The 14234-nt window shown below is 37.4% G+C and overlaps 2 protein-coding genes across 2 annotated transcripts in view; one reads left to right on the top strand and one right to left on the bottom strand.

Annotated features, from left to right (window-relative positions):
• Positions 1–14234, bottom strand: part of LOC105842984 (uncharacterized) — a 204130-nt gene that overhangs the window by 106353 nt on the left and 83543 nt on the right. The window lies entirely within an intron of this gene.
• Positions 1–14234, top strand: part of LOC105842988 (cell growth regulator with RING finger domain protein 1) — a 79088-nt gene that overhangs the window by 9127 nt on the left and 55727 nt on the right. The window contains exon 3 of the mRNA XM_012697667.4: positions 3885–4027. Within this exon, the coding sequence (XP_012553121.1) occupies positions 3885–4027 (143 nt within the window). The remainder of the gene's footprint in view (positions 1–3884; positions 4028–14234) is intronic.

Genomic DNA, 14234 nt, shown 5'->3' with positions numbered 1-14234 from the left:
TCATAGAGCGAAGGGCACACAAGACTGGCTGGCGGCGCGTGAAATCGACTTCATCCGGCACAAAGACTGGCCCTCCTCCAGTCCAGATTTGAATCCGTTAGATTACAAGATATGGCAACACTTGGAGGAAAAGGCGTGCTCAAAGCCTCATCCCAATTTGGAGTCACTCAAGATATCCTTGATTAAAGCAGCCGCCGATATTGACATGGACCTCGTTCGTGCTGCGATAGACGACTGGCCGCGCAGATTGAAGGCCTGTATTCAAATCACGGAGGTCATTTTGAATAAACTTTAGTGTCATAAGAATCTATCTTTTGTTAAGTTCATTTTGGCATATGAATTGTTACATAATGAATAAACTTGTTTCAATTATTTTACATTAAACATGTAACAGAATTTATGACCTGACTAGGTATGTTTGTAACGGAATCTTTGAATATGATTTTGACCCCCTTCAAAACGTCAGATTAACTCGAAATTTGGTATACTTATTAAGGACTGATGACAATTCAATATTTAAAAAAAAATTATTGAAAAAATTTAAATTCAACTAAAAAATGAAAAATAAATTTGAATTCAAAATGGTGTAAGAAAAATGATTTTATTGTAAAAAAAAGCGCGGGGTGCATGGTATCAGTAGTTATAAATATTTTATGAACAGATATGAGTAGAAGGGTTATTTCGATAATATCCTAAAAAGCACCCCACGCTTTTTTACAGTAAAATAATTTTTCTTACACTATTTTTAATTCAAATTTATTTCCTATTTTTTTCTGCAAAAGCGTAATTTGTTAGTTTTTTTTTTAAACTATTATTTATTCTAAATATAGCTCATAGTACGGGAGAGACCTCCAGATTGGTCAGTTGCAAGCGGCCTTGTATACAAACATAATATATTGACGCTTGAAAGACAAACGTGTGACTAAGCGACAATGCGTGAGCTTTACAGTAGACTAATTTAAAGTTGAAATACCTGAAAACAATTTATTTAAACGAAACTAGCTGTAGTAGAATTTAGCTAGTAGCTGTAGGATTGAAATGATTTTAATATACCTAGAAATATATATTTTTTGCGCATCGAATATGGTTATTGCCTATCATTTATGTACAAAGCAGTTATTGTCGCTTAGTCACGTTTGTCTTTCAAGCGTCGATATGCTCTCAACAGAAGCCTCGAAACGAACCTTGAACTTGGGTTTTAAATAGAACGCTCAGTTTCATTCAAATAAACAATGCATTATTCATTCAGACAAGATAGGGTCATGTTTTCTAATGAGTCTTATGTTTTGTATGCATGGAATGTAAAAGTACTTTACATCCACAAACACGACACTCATAAAAATGCATGTTTCGATAAATGATACGACTACTTTAATATGAGGTCTTAGTTCGAAAGCGGTCGGGACAGATATCCAACTGATCCATTTATCCCATTTACGGATACCCGGTCGAGGGGGGTAACGGACCGGGTTACGTCGGACTCCAGCACCTCCTGAGAGGAAGAAGAGAAGGGCCGAGGTCCTCCACCTCCCCCAATTTTTCACAGGAGACTACGCCTTGAAAAAGGCGCGCGAAGCACTTGCCCCGCAGTACAACTACCGACTAAACCCCATCGAGCTCCACCACACCGACTACACGAAACTTACGGTACCGCGGTGCGCGCCGAAAGTCTCGCCTTAGCCGGTACCCGTACTATATCCATTTATCCCAACAACAAATAATCTTCCCTAGTTCGAGTGCTGATTAATAATCTAGTACTATTTGAGGTATTTTTATGCGTTTGTATCCGGTGCATTCGTGTGTAGCGATGCAACGGTGCTCGAGTCCCGCAGGCGGGTACCTACCAATTTTTCTAATGAAATACGTACTTAACAAATGTTCACGATTGACTTCCACGGTGAAGGAATAACGTCGTGTAATAAAAATCAAACCCACAAAATTATAATTTGCGTAATTACCGGTGGTAGGACCTCTTGTGAGTCCGCACGGGTAGGTACAGCAACTCCGCCTATATCTGTCGTGAAGCAGTAATGCGTTTCGGTTTGAAGGGCGGAGCAGTCGTTGCAACTATACTGAGACCTTAGAACTTATATCTCAAGGTGGGTGGCGCATTTACGTTGTGGATGTCTATGGGCTCCGGTAACCACTTAACATCAGGTGGGCTGAGCAATAAAAAAAACTACAAAATCGATTTTTGGCCCACATGTCGAACGATTGTTTTTTGGTTAGTAATAGCTAGCCACTACAACTACGAGCTTTAGTGTTATCAGTACATAATCTATATATAATACGTGAAGCAAAAACTTTGTATCCCTTTTTACGAAAATTGCGCGGACGGAGGAGTATGAAATTTTCCACACTTACCTATAGAGAATACAGAGAAGAAGTGCACAATGCTAATTTTTTTTTAAATAATGCATAAAAGATACATTAAATCAATAAAGAAAACATTACACACACTAAATACCATGTATTTGACGCACACACGCATGCATACTATTTATTGTCAAACTTTTGTTCTTGACGTCCGTTGTCAAACTGAGAATAGATTAAATATTGTTTGTCTTTATTAATATTTTTTAATAGTGTAGCCTTGGCGAAATTCGTGATTATAGAAGTATAAAATACAACCATAATAGTGTACAAGCTTACAATTCCAATTAATTATAGTCGAATTTCGACTACTGCGGGACCTCTAGTAATAATAATTTGTTAATAGTCTTTTTTTATTCCGAAAATGAAACTAATTCCTAAAGTATTAATCATTAATGTTGAATTTCGAGCATTGGGCGTACACGTGTATTTATTCATGTCTAGTAATGAGTCAGAATCAAACTGATGACAAGCGCACGTCAGCCAGCTAGTTAATCTAATTCATTTTCGTTCATTAAATCGTACAGTCAAACAATTCATTGCCTTCGACGAATTGACGATTAACTTTTAGAGACTATGTCTTTTGAATAAATAAAAAATCTATACACATATAAATAAAATTGGAGTGTCTGTTTGTAGTATTGAAATAACCGCTTTTTACTATATACATGCATACACCAAAATAGCATTTTTTTACAATTTTTGTCTGTCTGTTTGTTCCGGCTAATCTCCGGAACAGCTGGACCGATTTTGACGAGACTTTCACTGATAGGTATGTAGGCTGATGATATAAGGAGTAACTTAAGCTACTTTTTTTAGACTAGCTTCGCTCCGCGGCGTCACCCGCGGTACGACAATAACCGCTGGTAACATCGCAGGACTCTCCGACATATACATAATTAATTATATGGAATATTCTAAAAGTGGTTAAACAATAATAAAAAATACTTAATTGCGTTTTCTGTATAATATTAAAAAAACAACATTTAACAAGCCCATATTTACCACAAATAATTTTACACAGTATTCTTGAATTAAATAAAACTGAACTCGTCTTTTTTCTCAATGACAGAGAGTTCAGTCAATATATATAAGAAAAGTTCCGTTTTTAAAAAAAACTAAAAAGGTTTTAAATAAAAATTACAAAAAAAAATATATTTTTCGTTACACCTTAAGCGTTGTTTTTTATTCTATACTAGCTGACTCGGCAGACTTCGTGGTGCCCCAATCGATAAATAAAAGACCTAAACTTTTGTATACAATAAACTTAAAACTAACAAAAGGAATCTGTCCGACGCGACGGGGAAGACACATTAAAGGAAAAACAAAATTGTTATTTCTATTTAATTCCGATCATTTTCATATTTATCTACCTTTTAAACCTTCTCTGGACTTCCACAAATAATTCAAGTCCAAAATTAGCCAAATCGGTCCAGCCGTTCTCGAGTTTTAGCGAGACTAACGAACAGCAATTCATTTTTATATTTATTCTATATATGTTTTGTCCACAGGAACATGGAGGTGATAGGCATAGTGGGCGAGGGTAGGGAAGACGCTTGGAGCAGAACAATGCCACCCCCGCGGCTTTTGATGCAAAGGGTACACATACCGTTCACCTTCAAGATCCAGGAAAACGCACCGATTGGCTACAGTGGTAAGTTGTGAACTTTGATTTCATCGGATGTAGTCGAGCTCAGGATCGATCTGGTGTTGAGCGTGCTGAGATATCGGGCAAGGATCAATAAGACACGTGTTCAGTTAAGTGACTGAAGTATATTGGGATTACAACCTAACGTGCTATCGACAGCCTGACAATTCCGAGACAAAGAGTATGTGTTGTGTCAAATACATGGTAGTGGTACATGGTAGTGTAATGTTTTCTTTATGGATTTATTGTATTTTTTATGCATAATAAAAAAAAAAATCTCTACTCCTCCATATTCTCTATAAGTGTGGAAAATATCATACTCCTCCGTCCACGCAATTTTCGTAAAAAGGGGTAAAAAGTTTTTGCTTCGCGTGTTAATATATAGATAGATAGGTGTGTTAGGATACTAACAGAGCTTACATTCAGAGTTACGTTATAAGCTAAAACCAGTTCCCCGTATTTAGAATGCACTTTCTTCGTGTTAGCGTCGGTGCAACCTAGATACGTTTTAGATACCCCCGGTCCTATGATATTTTCCTTGGTTTTCGGAGTTGCTAACGTTAAGCTCGTCTTTATAATTGCTGAACAATCGTTTTCGAATATTTTGCCCCTCTCCCGGACATTGCTGACGTCTAAGAGCGACGGTAACCACTCACCATTACGGCCTGGCCACGGGGATCGGCGGTGCGAACAGCGAAGCGGTGGGCGAGGCGACCATTCGCGCAGCACCGTTTGCAGGCCACGGGTACTCACGTTCGCCGCCGCGACTAGTAAGGAAGTCCGACAGCGAAATGTCTATATCGAAATTATCTCGATATTGCTTACAAATTAATAGTTTTTTGGTTCAGGACCTATTATTTGGAAAAGATTGTGAAGTACATGATTTGAATAAGAATCGGAGTATACCTATAGATGGAGAATTCCACAAGAAGTACGAGAAATACTTTGGGTGGCTAGACTTCCAAATAGCTGGTCTAGCTAGTATTTCAGCTATTTTATTTTTTTATTGCTTAGATGGGTGGACGAGCTCACAGCCCACCTTGTGTTAAGTGGTTACTGGAGCCCATAGACATCCACAACGTAAATGCGCCACCCACCTTGAGATATAAGTTCTAAGGTCTCAAGTATAGTTATAATGGCTGCCTCACCCTTCAAACCGAAACGCATTACTACTTCACGGCAGAAATAGGCAGGGTGGTAGTACCCACCCGTGTAGACTCACAAGAGGTCCTACCACCAGTAATTACGCAAATTATTATTTTGAAGATTTCATTTTTATCACACGATGTTATTCCTTCACCGTGGAAATCAATCGTGAACGTTGAGTGTTGTTGAGTACGTATTTCATTACAAAAATTGGTACCCGCCTGATATTCGAACACCGGTGCATCGCTCAACACGATTGCACCGGACGTCCGTTAGGCCACGACGACTTTAAAAATATAAAATAAAAAATAAATAAAAAATATAAAAATTTCGGCGTTAATTTTTCGCGGCGAAAACAACTAAACTCATTTAATCACTGCACTATTCGCCGCGACTACCGCTCGACTCCGTGGCTCGCGCCGTCCGTATTCATGCATTTGTTTTGCTCGCCCGCCGCATCGCGCGATTCGCTCGGTACATTTCGCCGGTCGCTTCGTCGGTCGCCGGGGCGCGTGGCTTGTTAGGTACATTTCTATGCGCTTGTTTTAGTCGCTAGACGCTTCGCCGTTCGCACCGCGCGAATATTCGCATCGGCGAATGTCCCGTGGCCAGGCTGTTAGGTGGCCCCTCGTCTGTCTATAATTAAACAAAAAGTATTTTAAACTTTCACGGCTACATTATAAACGCTATTATTTATCGGGTTCTGATCGTGATTTTCAAGCAGACCTGTAGAAAGACAGGGTACACGGATTTGTTTGCTCCGAACAACCTAACAGTATACAGTCTACCGGTGGTCACGACGCTTGCGACAGCATCGAATGACCACTTTATCCACGATACGTATTATAGTATAGAATGATTTGTGAAGTAAAACTTCTTTACGCACGCTTGACTTGGGGAGTAAGCTGGTGAACGCGTAACGAGAGCGTTACGAAAAGTGTGATCGGACGAGGCGAACGAAAGTTGAGACAGAGATGAGCTTAGTGAAGACATAAAAAGAGAGAGAGTTAAGTTTCGTATATCTAAAACATATTTCGGGCCTATTTTCTGTTTCACACTGTAGGAGAAAGAGAGAGCAGTGCGCGCGCGCGTTTTCTTTCTCTATTCGTTTCATAGCCAGTCTTTTTTATATCTGGACGAGCTCACAGCCCGCCTGGTGTTAAGTGGTTACTGGAGCCCATAGACATCTACAACGTAAATGCGCCACCCACCTTGAAATATAAGTTCTAAGATCTCAGTATAGTTGCAACGGCTGCCCTACCCTTCAGACCGAAACGCATTACTGCGTCATGGCAGAAATAGGCAGGGCGGTGGTACCTACCCGCGCGGACTCACAAGAGGTCCTACCACCATACTCCTCTATCATATACCCTTTCTTCGCTCACTCCACTCTTACACATATCATCTTTCACGCAATCCATCCATGCTTTTCGAGATATTGTTTTAGTCAAATACTAAGTTACGATGAGGCACCGATATGACGTTCTGGAAAAGTCTGGAAAAGTCTAAAAAAGTACTAGCGCTATCGGCAGTTTGCCCACCAATATAAAGATTCATCATTAAAGATATCAGTAATTCATTCAGCATCAGCATTCATTATCAAAACACATACGTGACATGTACGTGAAAAAGCGAAAAGATACCACAAAAAAAAAACGAACGCGACCTAAGTTTCAATTACGAAATAAAAATCACTATCGCGTTTCTGTATGTAGATGCGCAATCAGAGGAAAGGCGATAAACGACTTTACGACACCAAGAATAGGGCTTACCGATATGCAATGTTTTGTATTGCGCAATTAAAAGTTATCGCTAAAATAATGAGCATGATACGCTTGCCAGTGAATGTATTGGTCGATAGATACTGTTTAATTTTGATTACATGCGCTAGTTACAAAAAAAAAAACAATAAATGCAATGGCCAGCTGTATTCTAAAAAAAAGCGATCCCAGTTTTTTTTTTCTTCCTATTTTAGTTACATCGAGGGTCGTACTAGATTAGGCGAGTAGGTGAGTTCACAGGGCTCTAACCTGTGGACGTTGCTAGCCCTAGCAAGAGTAGTGCTTCGCAGAATCTACCACCGGGTCGGAAACGCGACCCACTGAGAAGATCCGGCGAAAAACTCAGTGGGCTGTGTCTGAGGATGGAGCTATCCTACCAGATGAGCAATAGGCAGCAAAAATTATAGGTTTAAACGAAAGAATACTCTGCAATTTGTTTTAATCACGTGGACGAGCTCACAGCCTGGTGTTAAATGGTTACTGGAGCCCATAGACATCTACAACGTAAATGCGCCACCCACTTTGAGATTTCAGTTCTAAGATCTCAGTATAGTTACAACGGCTGCCCTACCCTTCAGACCGAAACGCATTGCTGCTTCACGGCAGAAATAGACAGGGCGGTGGTACCTACCCGTGCGGACTCACAAGAGGTCCTACCACCAGTAATTACGCAAATTATAATTTTGCGGGTTTGATTTTTATACACGATGTTATTCCTTCACCGTGGAAGTCAATCGTGAACATTTGTGGAGTACGTATTTCATTAGAAAAATTGGTACCCGCCTGAGATTCGAATACCGGTGGATCGCTCAACACGAAAGCACCGGACGTCTTATCCCTTAGGCCACGACGACTTTCAGCTGGTTGCAGGCAGCACAGGACCGGTCGTTTTGACGAGGCTTGGGGTAAGCATATGTCCAGCAGTGGCCGTCTGTGGGCTGAGAGGTGGATAGATAAAAAATAGATGCCGGAAAAACTTTGAAAGTACATTAAAAAGTATTCAATGAGCCGCGCTGTTAACATACAAACGGTTTAATGTATTGATGTAAATAATTAAATTGATTACATTTCATTGACATAACATAATTACATACGATAAACATAAATAGGCATATTGATAAGCGTGGAATGCTTCAGCTACTTTATAAAAACACTGTGCTTATACATAGTTCCGAATTAAGAAAATGAAAAACTAGACTGTGGTTTGCGCAATATTGAAATGTCGCTTAATAATAATACAGTATTAAATCTATATATATAAAAATGAAACCCGTTTTCCGTTGTCACGACATAACATGAAAACGGCTTGACCGATTTGGCTAATTTTGGTCTTGAATTATTTGTGGAAGTCCAGAGAAGGTTTAAAAGGTATAAAAATATGAAAATTCTCGGAATTAAATAAAAATAACAATTTTGTTTTCCCTTTGACGTGTCCCCCGTCGGACGGATTCCTTTTGTTTGTTTTAAGTTTATTCTATATAAAAGTTTAGGTCTTTTATTTATCGATTGAGGCACTACGAAGTCTGCCGGGTCAGCTAGTTCTATATAAAGATACTGAAAAGGCTGTGTATTTTAAGGCGCCTTAGAGAGATCTTAAATGGAGAGCTAAAAAATCAGAATTATAAAAAGAAAACGTTTATTTCATTTATTAGTTTATTTCATATTAGTAGATATGTAAATAAAAAACAATCTTATTTTAACGCTATTCCGCATTAACTGTTCTTTTTGTCTGACGTATTTTGCTACACCAGTAATTTGGTTGTATTTGTTTTAATAAATGGCCGTCTGGTGTAGTGGTAAGTGACATGGTCACTACACAAGGGGGTCGCGGGTTCGAATCCCGCCAAGGGAAGATATTTGTATGATAAATATAAATGTCTTTGCCAGGGTTATGGATGTATATTAGATATATGTACGTGTATAATAAAAATCTTACATTTATTTCCGTTATCTGGTACCTGTAACACAAGTTCTTTACGAACTTATCACGGGACCAGTTAACGTGGCGTGAATGTTAGTAAATATTTATTATTATTTATAATTACTCTGTTCATATCTTGCGATATTGAAGCATCTTGGTTATACAAATGTTCGCGATTGACTTCCACGGTGAAGGAATAACATCGTGTAATAAAAATCAAACCCACAAAATTATAATTTGCGTAATTACTGGTGGTAGGACCTCTTGTGAGTCCGCGCGGATAGGTACCACCGCCCTGCCTATTTCTGCCGTGAAGCAGAGATGCGTTTCGGTTTGAAGGTTGGAGCAGCCGTTGTAACTATACTTGAGACCTTAGAACTTATATCTCAAGGTGGGTGGCGCATTTAGGTTGTAGATGTCTATGGGCTCCAGTAACCACTTAACACCAGGTGGGCCTTGAGCTCGTCAACTAATCTAAGCAATAAAAAAAAAATATAACTATTCGTCTTAGCTTAGTAAATAAATGTTAATTTCGCCCTAATATTAAATACATTAGACATTTTGGGTTCTGTTTACGACTGTACACTGGCTTACACTCAGTATTAGGAGTGGGTGATATAAATCGTATATAGATTCAATATCTATATATCGCAGCAATATCGTTGAATCCGATATCGCCCCGCACGAAATCTATATATCGATATCAGCCGATACACGATATTGCTCGATGTGATGCGCATCGCCATATCGTACCGATTCGTGAATCGACATCTATATTTCGATATCAGCCGATACACGATATTGCTCGATGTGATGCGCATCGGCATATCGTACCGATTCGTTAATATCAGCAATATTCGTTTGGTTTGTATCGAATCGGCCAGAGTGAGTGAGCGCACGATAGGGATATCATGTGATGAATGAAACAGAAACAGGCATTATCCATACAATTGTAAACCTTATATTTAAGTCCATATGTCTGTAGATTATTCTTAGCGTATCAGCAGGATACAATTAAGGAAAGAAGTTTCAACTTTCGACCCTAACTTGAATGCAGTATAGCCTATTTGCATCGTTGAATTTAATTTCACGCGCTTTGACCTTGAACTAGAATTTTTGGACAAGTGTTTATAAATACTTAAAAGTTTTTTGTGTTTGATTAAGTACACATTTTTCTATTTTTAGTTGAATCCAAATAATTGAGTTTATTTCTTGTGTTTGTATTAAACTTTTGAAATCTGCACTCTTTTGGTATATTTTGTAATTTTAAATTAAGACACAAAATACTAAAAACTGAAAATAATGTAGCCAGTCCTAAGCCTGGTAAAATGGCATGAAGGAAAGTTTTTTTGATATTTTTATTTTCATGTTATTTTTATTACTTTAAGATCATATTATAAATTGATATCAGAAAACCAACCGTATAACGTTAACTTAAATCTATATCTACTACGATATTATATCAGCGTATCGTTTCAAATCTCAAATATCATGAATCGAGAAAATCTACTAGCATCCATCAATATATTATAGATTCAGAAAATATATAGTTTCAATATCCGATATTGATCCTCGATATATAGATACGATTCGATACGCGGCAAAACCGATATTACCCACTCCTACTCAGTATTCGTTCGTAAAGTTTTATTATGGACAAATTGTACCGACTGCAGTTACTAATGTACCCAAAAAAAATTTTTTTATACATGTTATCTCTGGAACTTCCTGAAAAGGTCGAATTTCGTGCTTTCCGTAAAACAAGTACCGTCAACAGAAAAAATAAATTAGAAATCTTGAAATAGAAACGGCGCTACTTAAAATGTAACCGTTGTCTTCATTACACCGTCTGAACATCCAATCGTGTTAATTAAGATCGTCTGTAAGCCAAATTTATACAAGCAATCGAGGCTAGCTTCTAGAGTAGGTTTATAAGTATGTTTTACATCGATGGTTTTTGGTAGAACAATTGGGTAAACATCTTATTTAGATTAACCAATGTAAATGCGTCAATACGATATATTCTCCGCCTGTTTACTACTGCTACTCATTATTGTTACTTGTTGCATATGACTACTGTTGTCAAATTGCAAATGTAGGATAAAATTCATACGAATTTAATTAAAAATTCTATATTAATATACGCTAGTTAAGCTTTCACGATGTCAAAAGTTAACTCAAAGTACTATTTATCTTCTTAATGACTACTATTTCCATATTAGGTTATATTTTATTCTACCCGCGAGTGAAGAACCGGGTAAAAGCTAGTATTATTATTATGTGTAGTCAATAATTAGCTAACAGACGGGTAACGATGTGGGAATGAGGCGTTTGCTCCAAACCACTTTATTATTTTATATTATTTTTTAACGTAAATATATAAACGTATATTTAAAGGGAAAAAAAAATAGTAATGGTTATTTCAAATAAACAATCAGTCCACTGAGTTTGATTCACCGATTATTCGTAGAACTGTGGCTTTTTTTTCGAGCTGCTGGCAAAGATAACAGGTTTTGACATTCAACAAGTCTATTTTGATGGCATGTGCACACATATAAGACGTTGAAATTAATTAATTTCGTATTGACTTTATTTCGATTTTGTGAGTTAGTTAATAAATGACCAAGGTACGAACTATAAAAGGTTGTTAAATTAAAAAAAAAAAAATTAATATTCAACAAAACCAGAACTAGATTGATGATAAATGCGTTTTCGATATTTCGAAAAAACTCGACCCTATTTAAATAAACACTTCCTTGATGATCATTCGCTTTAGGAATTTAAAAATAAACAAGGAATGGTTATTAATAAAACTATTATGTATTACTACTATAATATTTACAATTCTGCCTTGATACGTCCTCGATTTAACCTGTTTGAGAAGTCTTTGTTTTAAGAGTCGTCTTTAAAAAAAATTATATGCAAGGTGCTTTTTACAGTCCACGATTAATCTTAAAATATTATTTTTCATTATCCTATAAAATTGTTACTCGATTAAAATTGACGGGTGTGGTGTTGTGTAAATGACTGAATGACTAAATATTGGTAATTAATTCCCTTTGACCGTTAGTTAGTTTGTGATCATTTTTAACGCATTTTTAATTTTTATATTAAAAATAATGTAGTGAAAACTGTAAGAATATTTTTCCAAGAAATGTAGATATATAAGATCCAAGAAATTACTGTACTTTTACCCTTCATGCAAATTAATGTACATGGGCGGATTTATCCCTGTATCTTTAGTCGTTCACACGAGCTTAACTCGACTCGACTCAACCTCCAACGCGCGTTTTGGTATGTTTGATCGTAAAAATGAACTCCACTCAAACGTCCTTGAAAAAATATCCTCACTAGAGTGGAGTAAATGAACTGTCAAGTCGAGGTACGTCGCGACGTACCTTGAACGTTCCTCAAGGCTGGTTTTCTATCAATGCTCAAATAGGATGTGGACCGGCAATGGAAATATATGATATTGTTGTGCAATGGCCTGGATCTGTGTATGATTCGCGCATATTTTGATAATTTAATTATGATAATTTTTATTAATAAAGTAAATAGTTCGAGGTTAGACTCTTGTTTAGACTCGTGGTTAGACATTTGAAACTCCTTATTTTATTTACCTACATAAGAGTCATATTTTGCTTACTACCTGATAAATAAAGTCAAAGTGATTATAAGTTTTATTTATATAATAATAAACTGGATACAATCAAAATCACGCAAAAACGGCGAATAAAAATTCAAAGCCGGGTCCGAAATCCAAAATAATAATGGGTTAGAAAATCAATAATACACTTTCAAATTTACCGCATGCACACATATTTACGAATAACTCGGCAACTAAAACATCAAACAAGTTCAATGCTTCGCATTCGTGATGACGCAATAATACCACGGCTCTACCTCACTCGAGTAGTTTTTTACTGGTGGTAGGACCACTTGTGAGTTCGCGCGTATAGGTACCACCGCCTAGCCTATTTCTGCCGTGAAGCAGTAATGCGTGTCGGTTTATAGGGTGGGGCAGCCGTTGTAACTATACTGAGATCTTAGAACTTATATCTCAAGGTGGGTGGCGCATTTACGTCGTAGATGTCCATGGGCTCCAGTAACCACCTAACACCAGGTGGGCTGTGAGCTCGTCCACCCATCTAAAGCAATAAAAAAATAATAATAATAATAAATGTACTTTTATTTTTGGTATTGTACGATGTAAGCTAAACGAGTATTAAGATGCCGGAATATGTGGACATGTTTCTCTGCAAAATTCAAGTAAATTTGTAACAATTCTCAAACATATTTTAAGTAGGAGTTCCTTTATGCTTACACGTTTTGCCTGTATTTGATTTGATTCATAAAATTCTCGGTGTCGGGGTTGAAAACGATGAAAATGACGAATAAAATGGAGAAGGAGGAAATAGGGCAACAGGTTTGTATCAACAAAGCGAATATGCGTTTCCGAACGGCAGACATTGCCTGAACTTACGATTTATTTATTTATATTATTATTATTTCGATTATTTTAATCGATCGCGATCATGTTTGTGATTGAAATTAAAAACGCCCCCAATTCGGACCGAATTAAGTCGTTGCTACGTAAAAATGAAATTATCTTATGAAATCGTATTTATCTAACCTTTAAAACAGGTTTGTAAATTTGTTTTACAATCCGACTGCATTTTAAATGTATTCATTAACGACATTGGCTCGTGTTTCCGTAGCACAAGCTAATACTTAGTCTGGCCATAAATACTGTTACAAAGGAAAACAAAAAAATCTATGGCAAATAATATTTATTAGCTTTACAGTGTGTTAGTTTAATACATAAATATAAAACAATTTAAAGTATAAAAAGCTTATTCGAAGTGGTCTCCATTGGCTGCAATACAGTCCTTTAAACGTTGAGGCCAGTTATCAATAGAAGCACGCACTCTTTCCATGGGAAAAATTTGCACTGCCAATCGTACGGATTGTTTTAGGGACTCCCAATTATCATGGCATTTAGAGCAAGCCGTACTCTCTAAAACTGACCATATCTCATAATCCAGCGGATTAAGATCGGGACTAGACGATGGCCAGTCTTCAGCTCTGATGAAGTCCGAAACGTTCGTTTCCAACTAAGACTGCGTAGACCGAGCTTTATGACCTGGCGCCGAGTCTTGCTGGAAGGACCATTCTTGATTATTGAACATGGTGTTGTTAAGGGGCTTCACTACCTTCTCAAGAATGGTATCTTGATACACTGTGCCGATGTTTTGATACCTTTTTCACAAAAGTATGGCTCAGTCACTCCTTCATAGCTAATACCCCACCAAACCATCACTGAAGTCGGATAGTGCCCACGTTGCACTCTGTCGACTAATTGGGA

Source organism: Bombyx mori, chromosome 25, assembly GCF_030269925.1.
Source record: "Bombyx mori chromosome 25, ASM3026992v2".
NCBI lineage: Eukaryota > Metazoa > Arthropoda > Insecta > Lepidoptera > Bombycidae > Bombyx > Bombyx mori.
The sequence above is the reverse complement of the archived record's forward strand: the minus strand, read 5'-3'. Positions and strand labels throughout refer to the sequence as shown.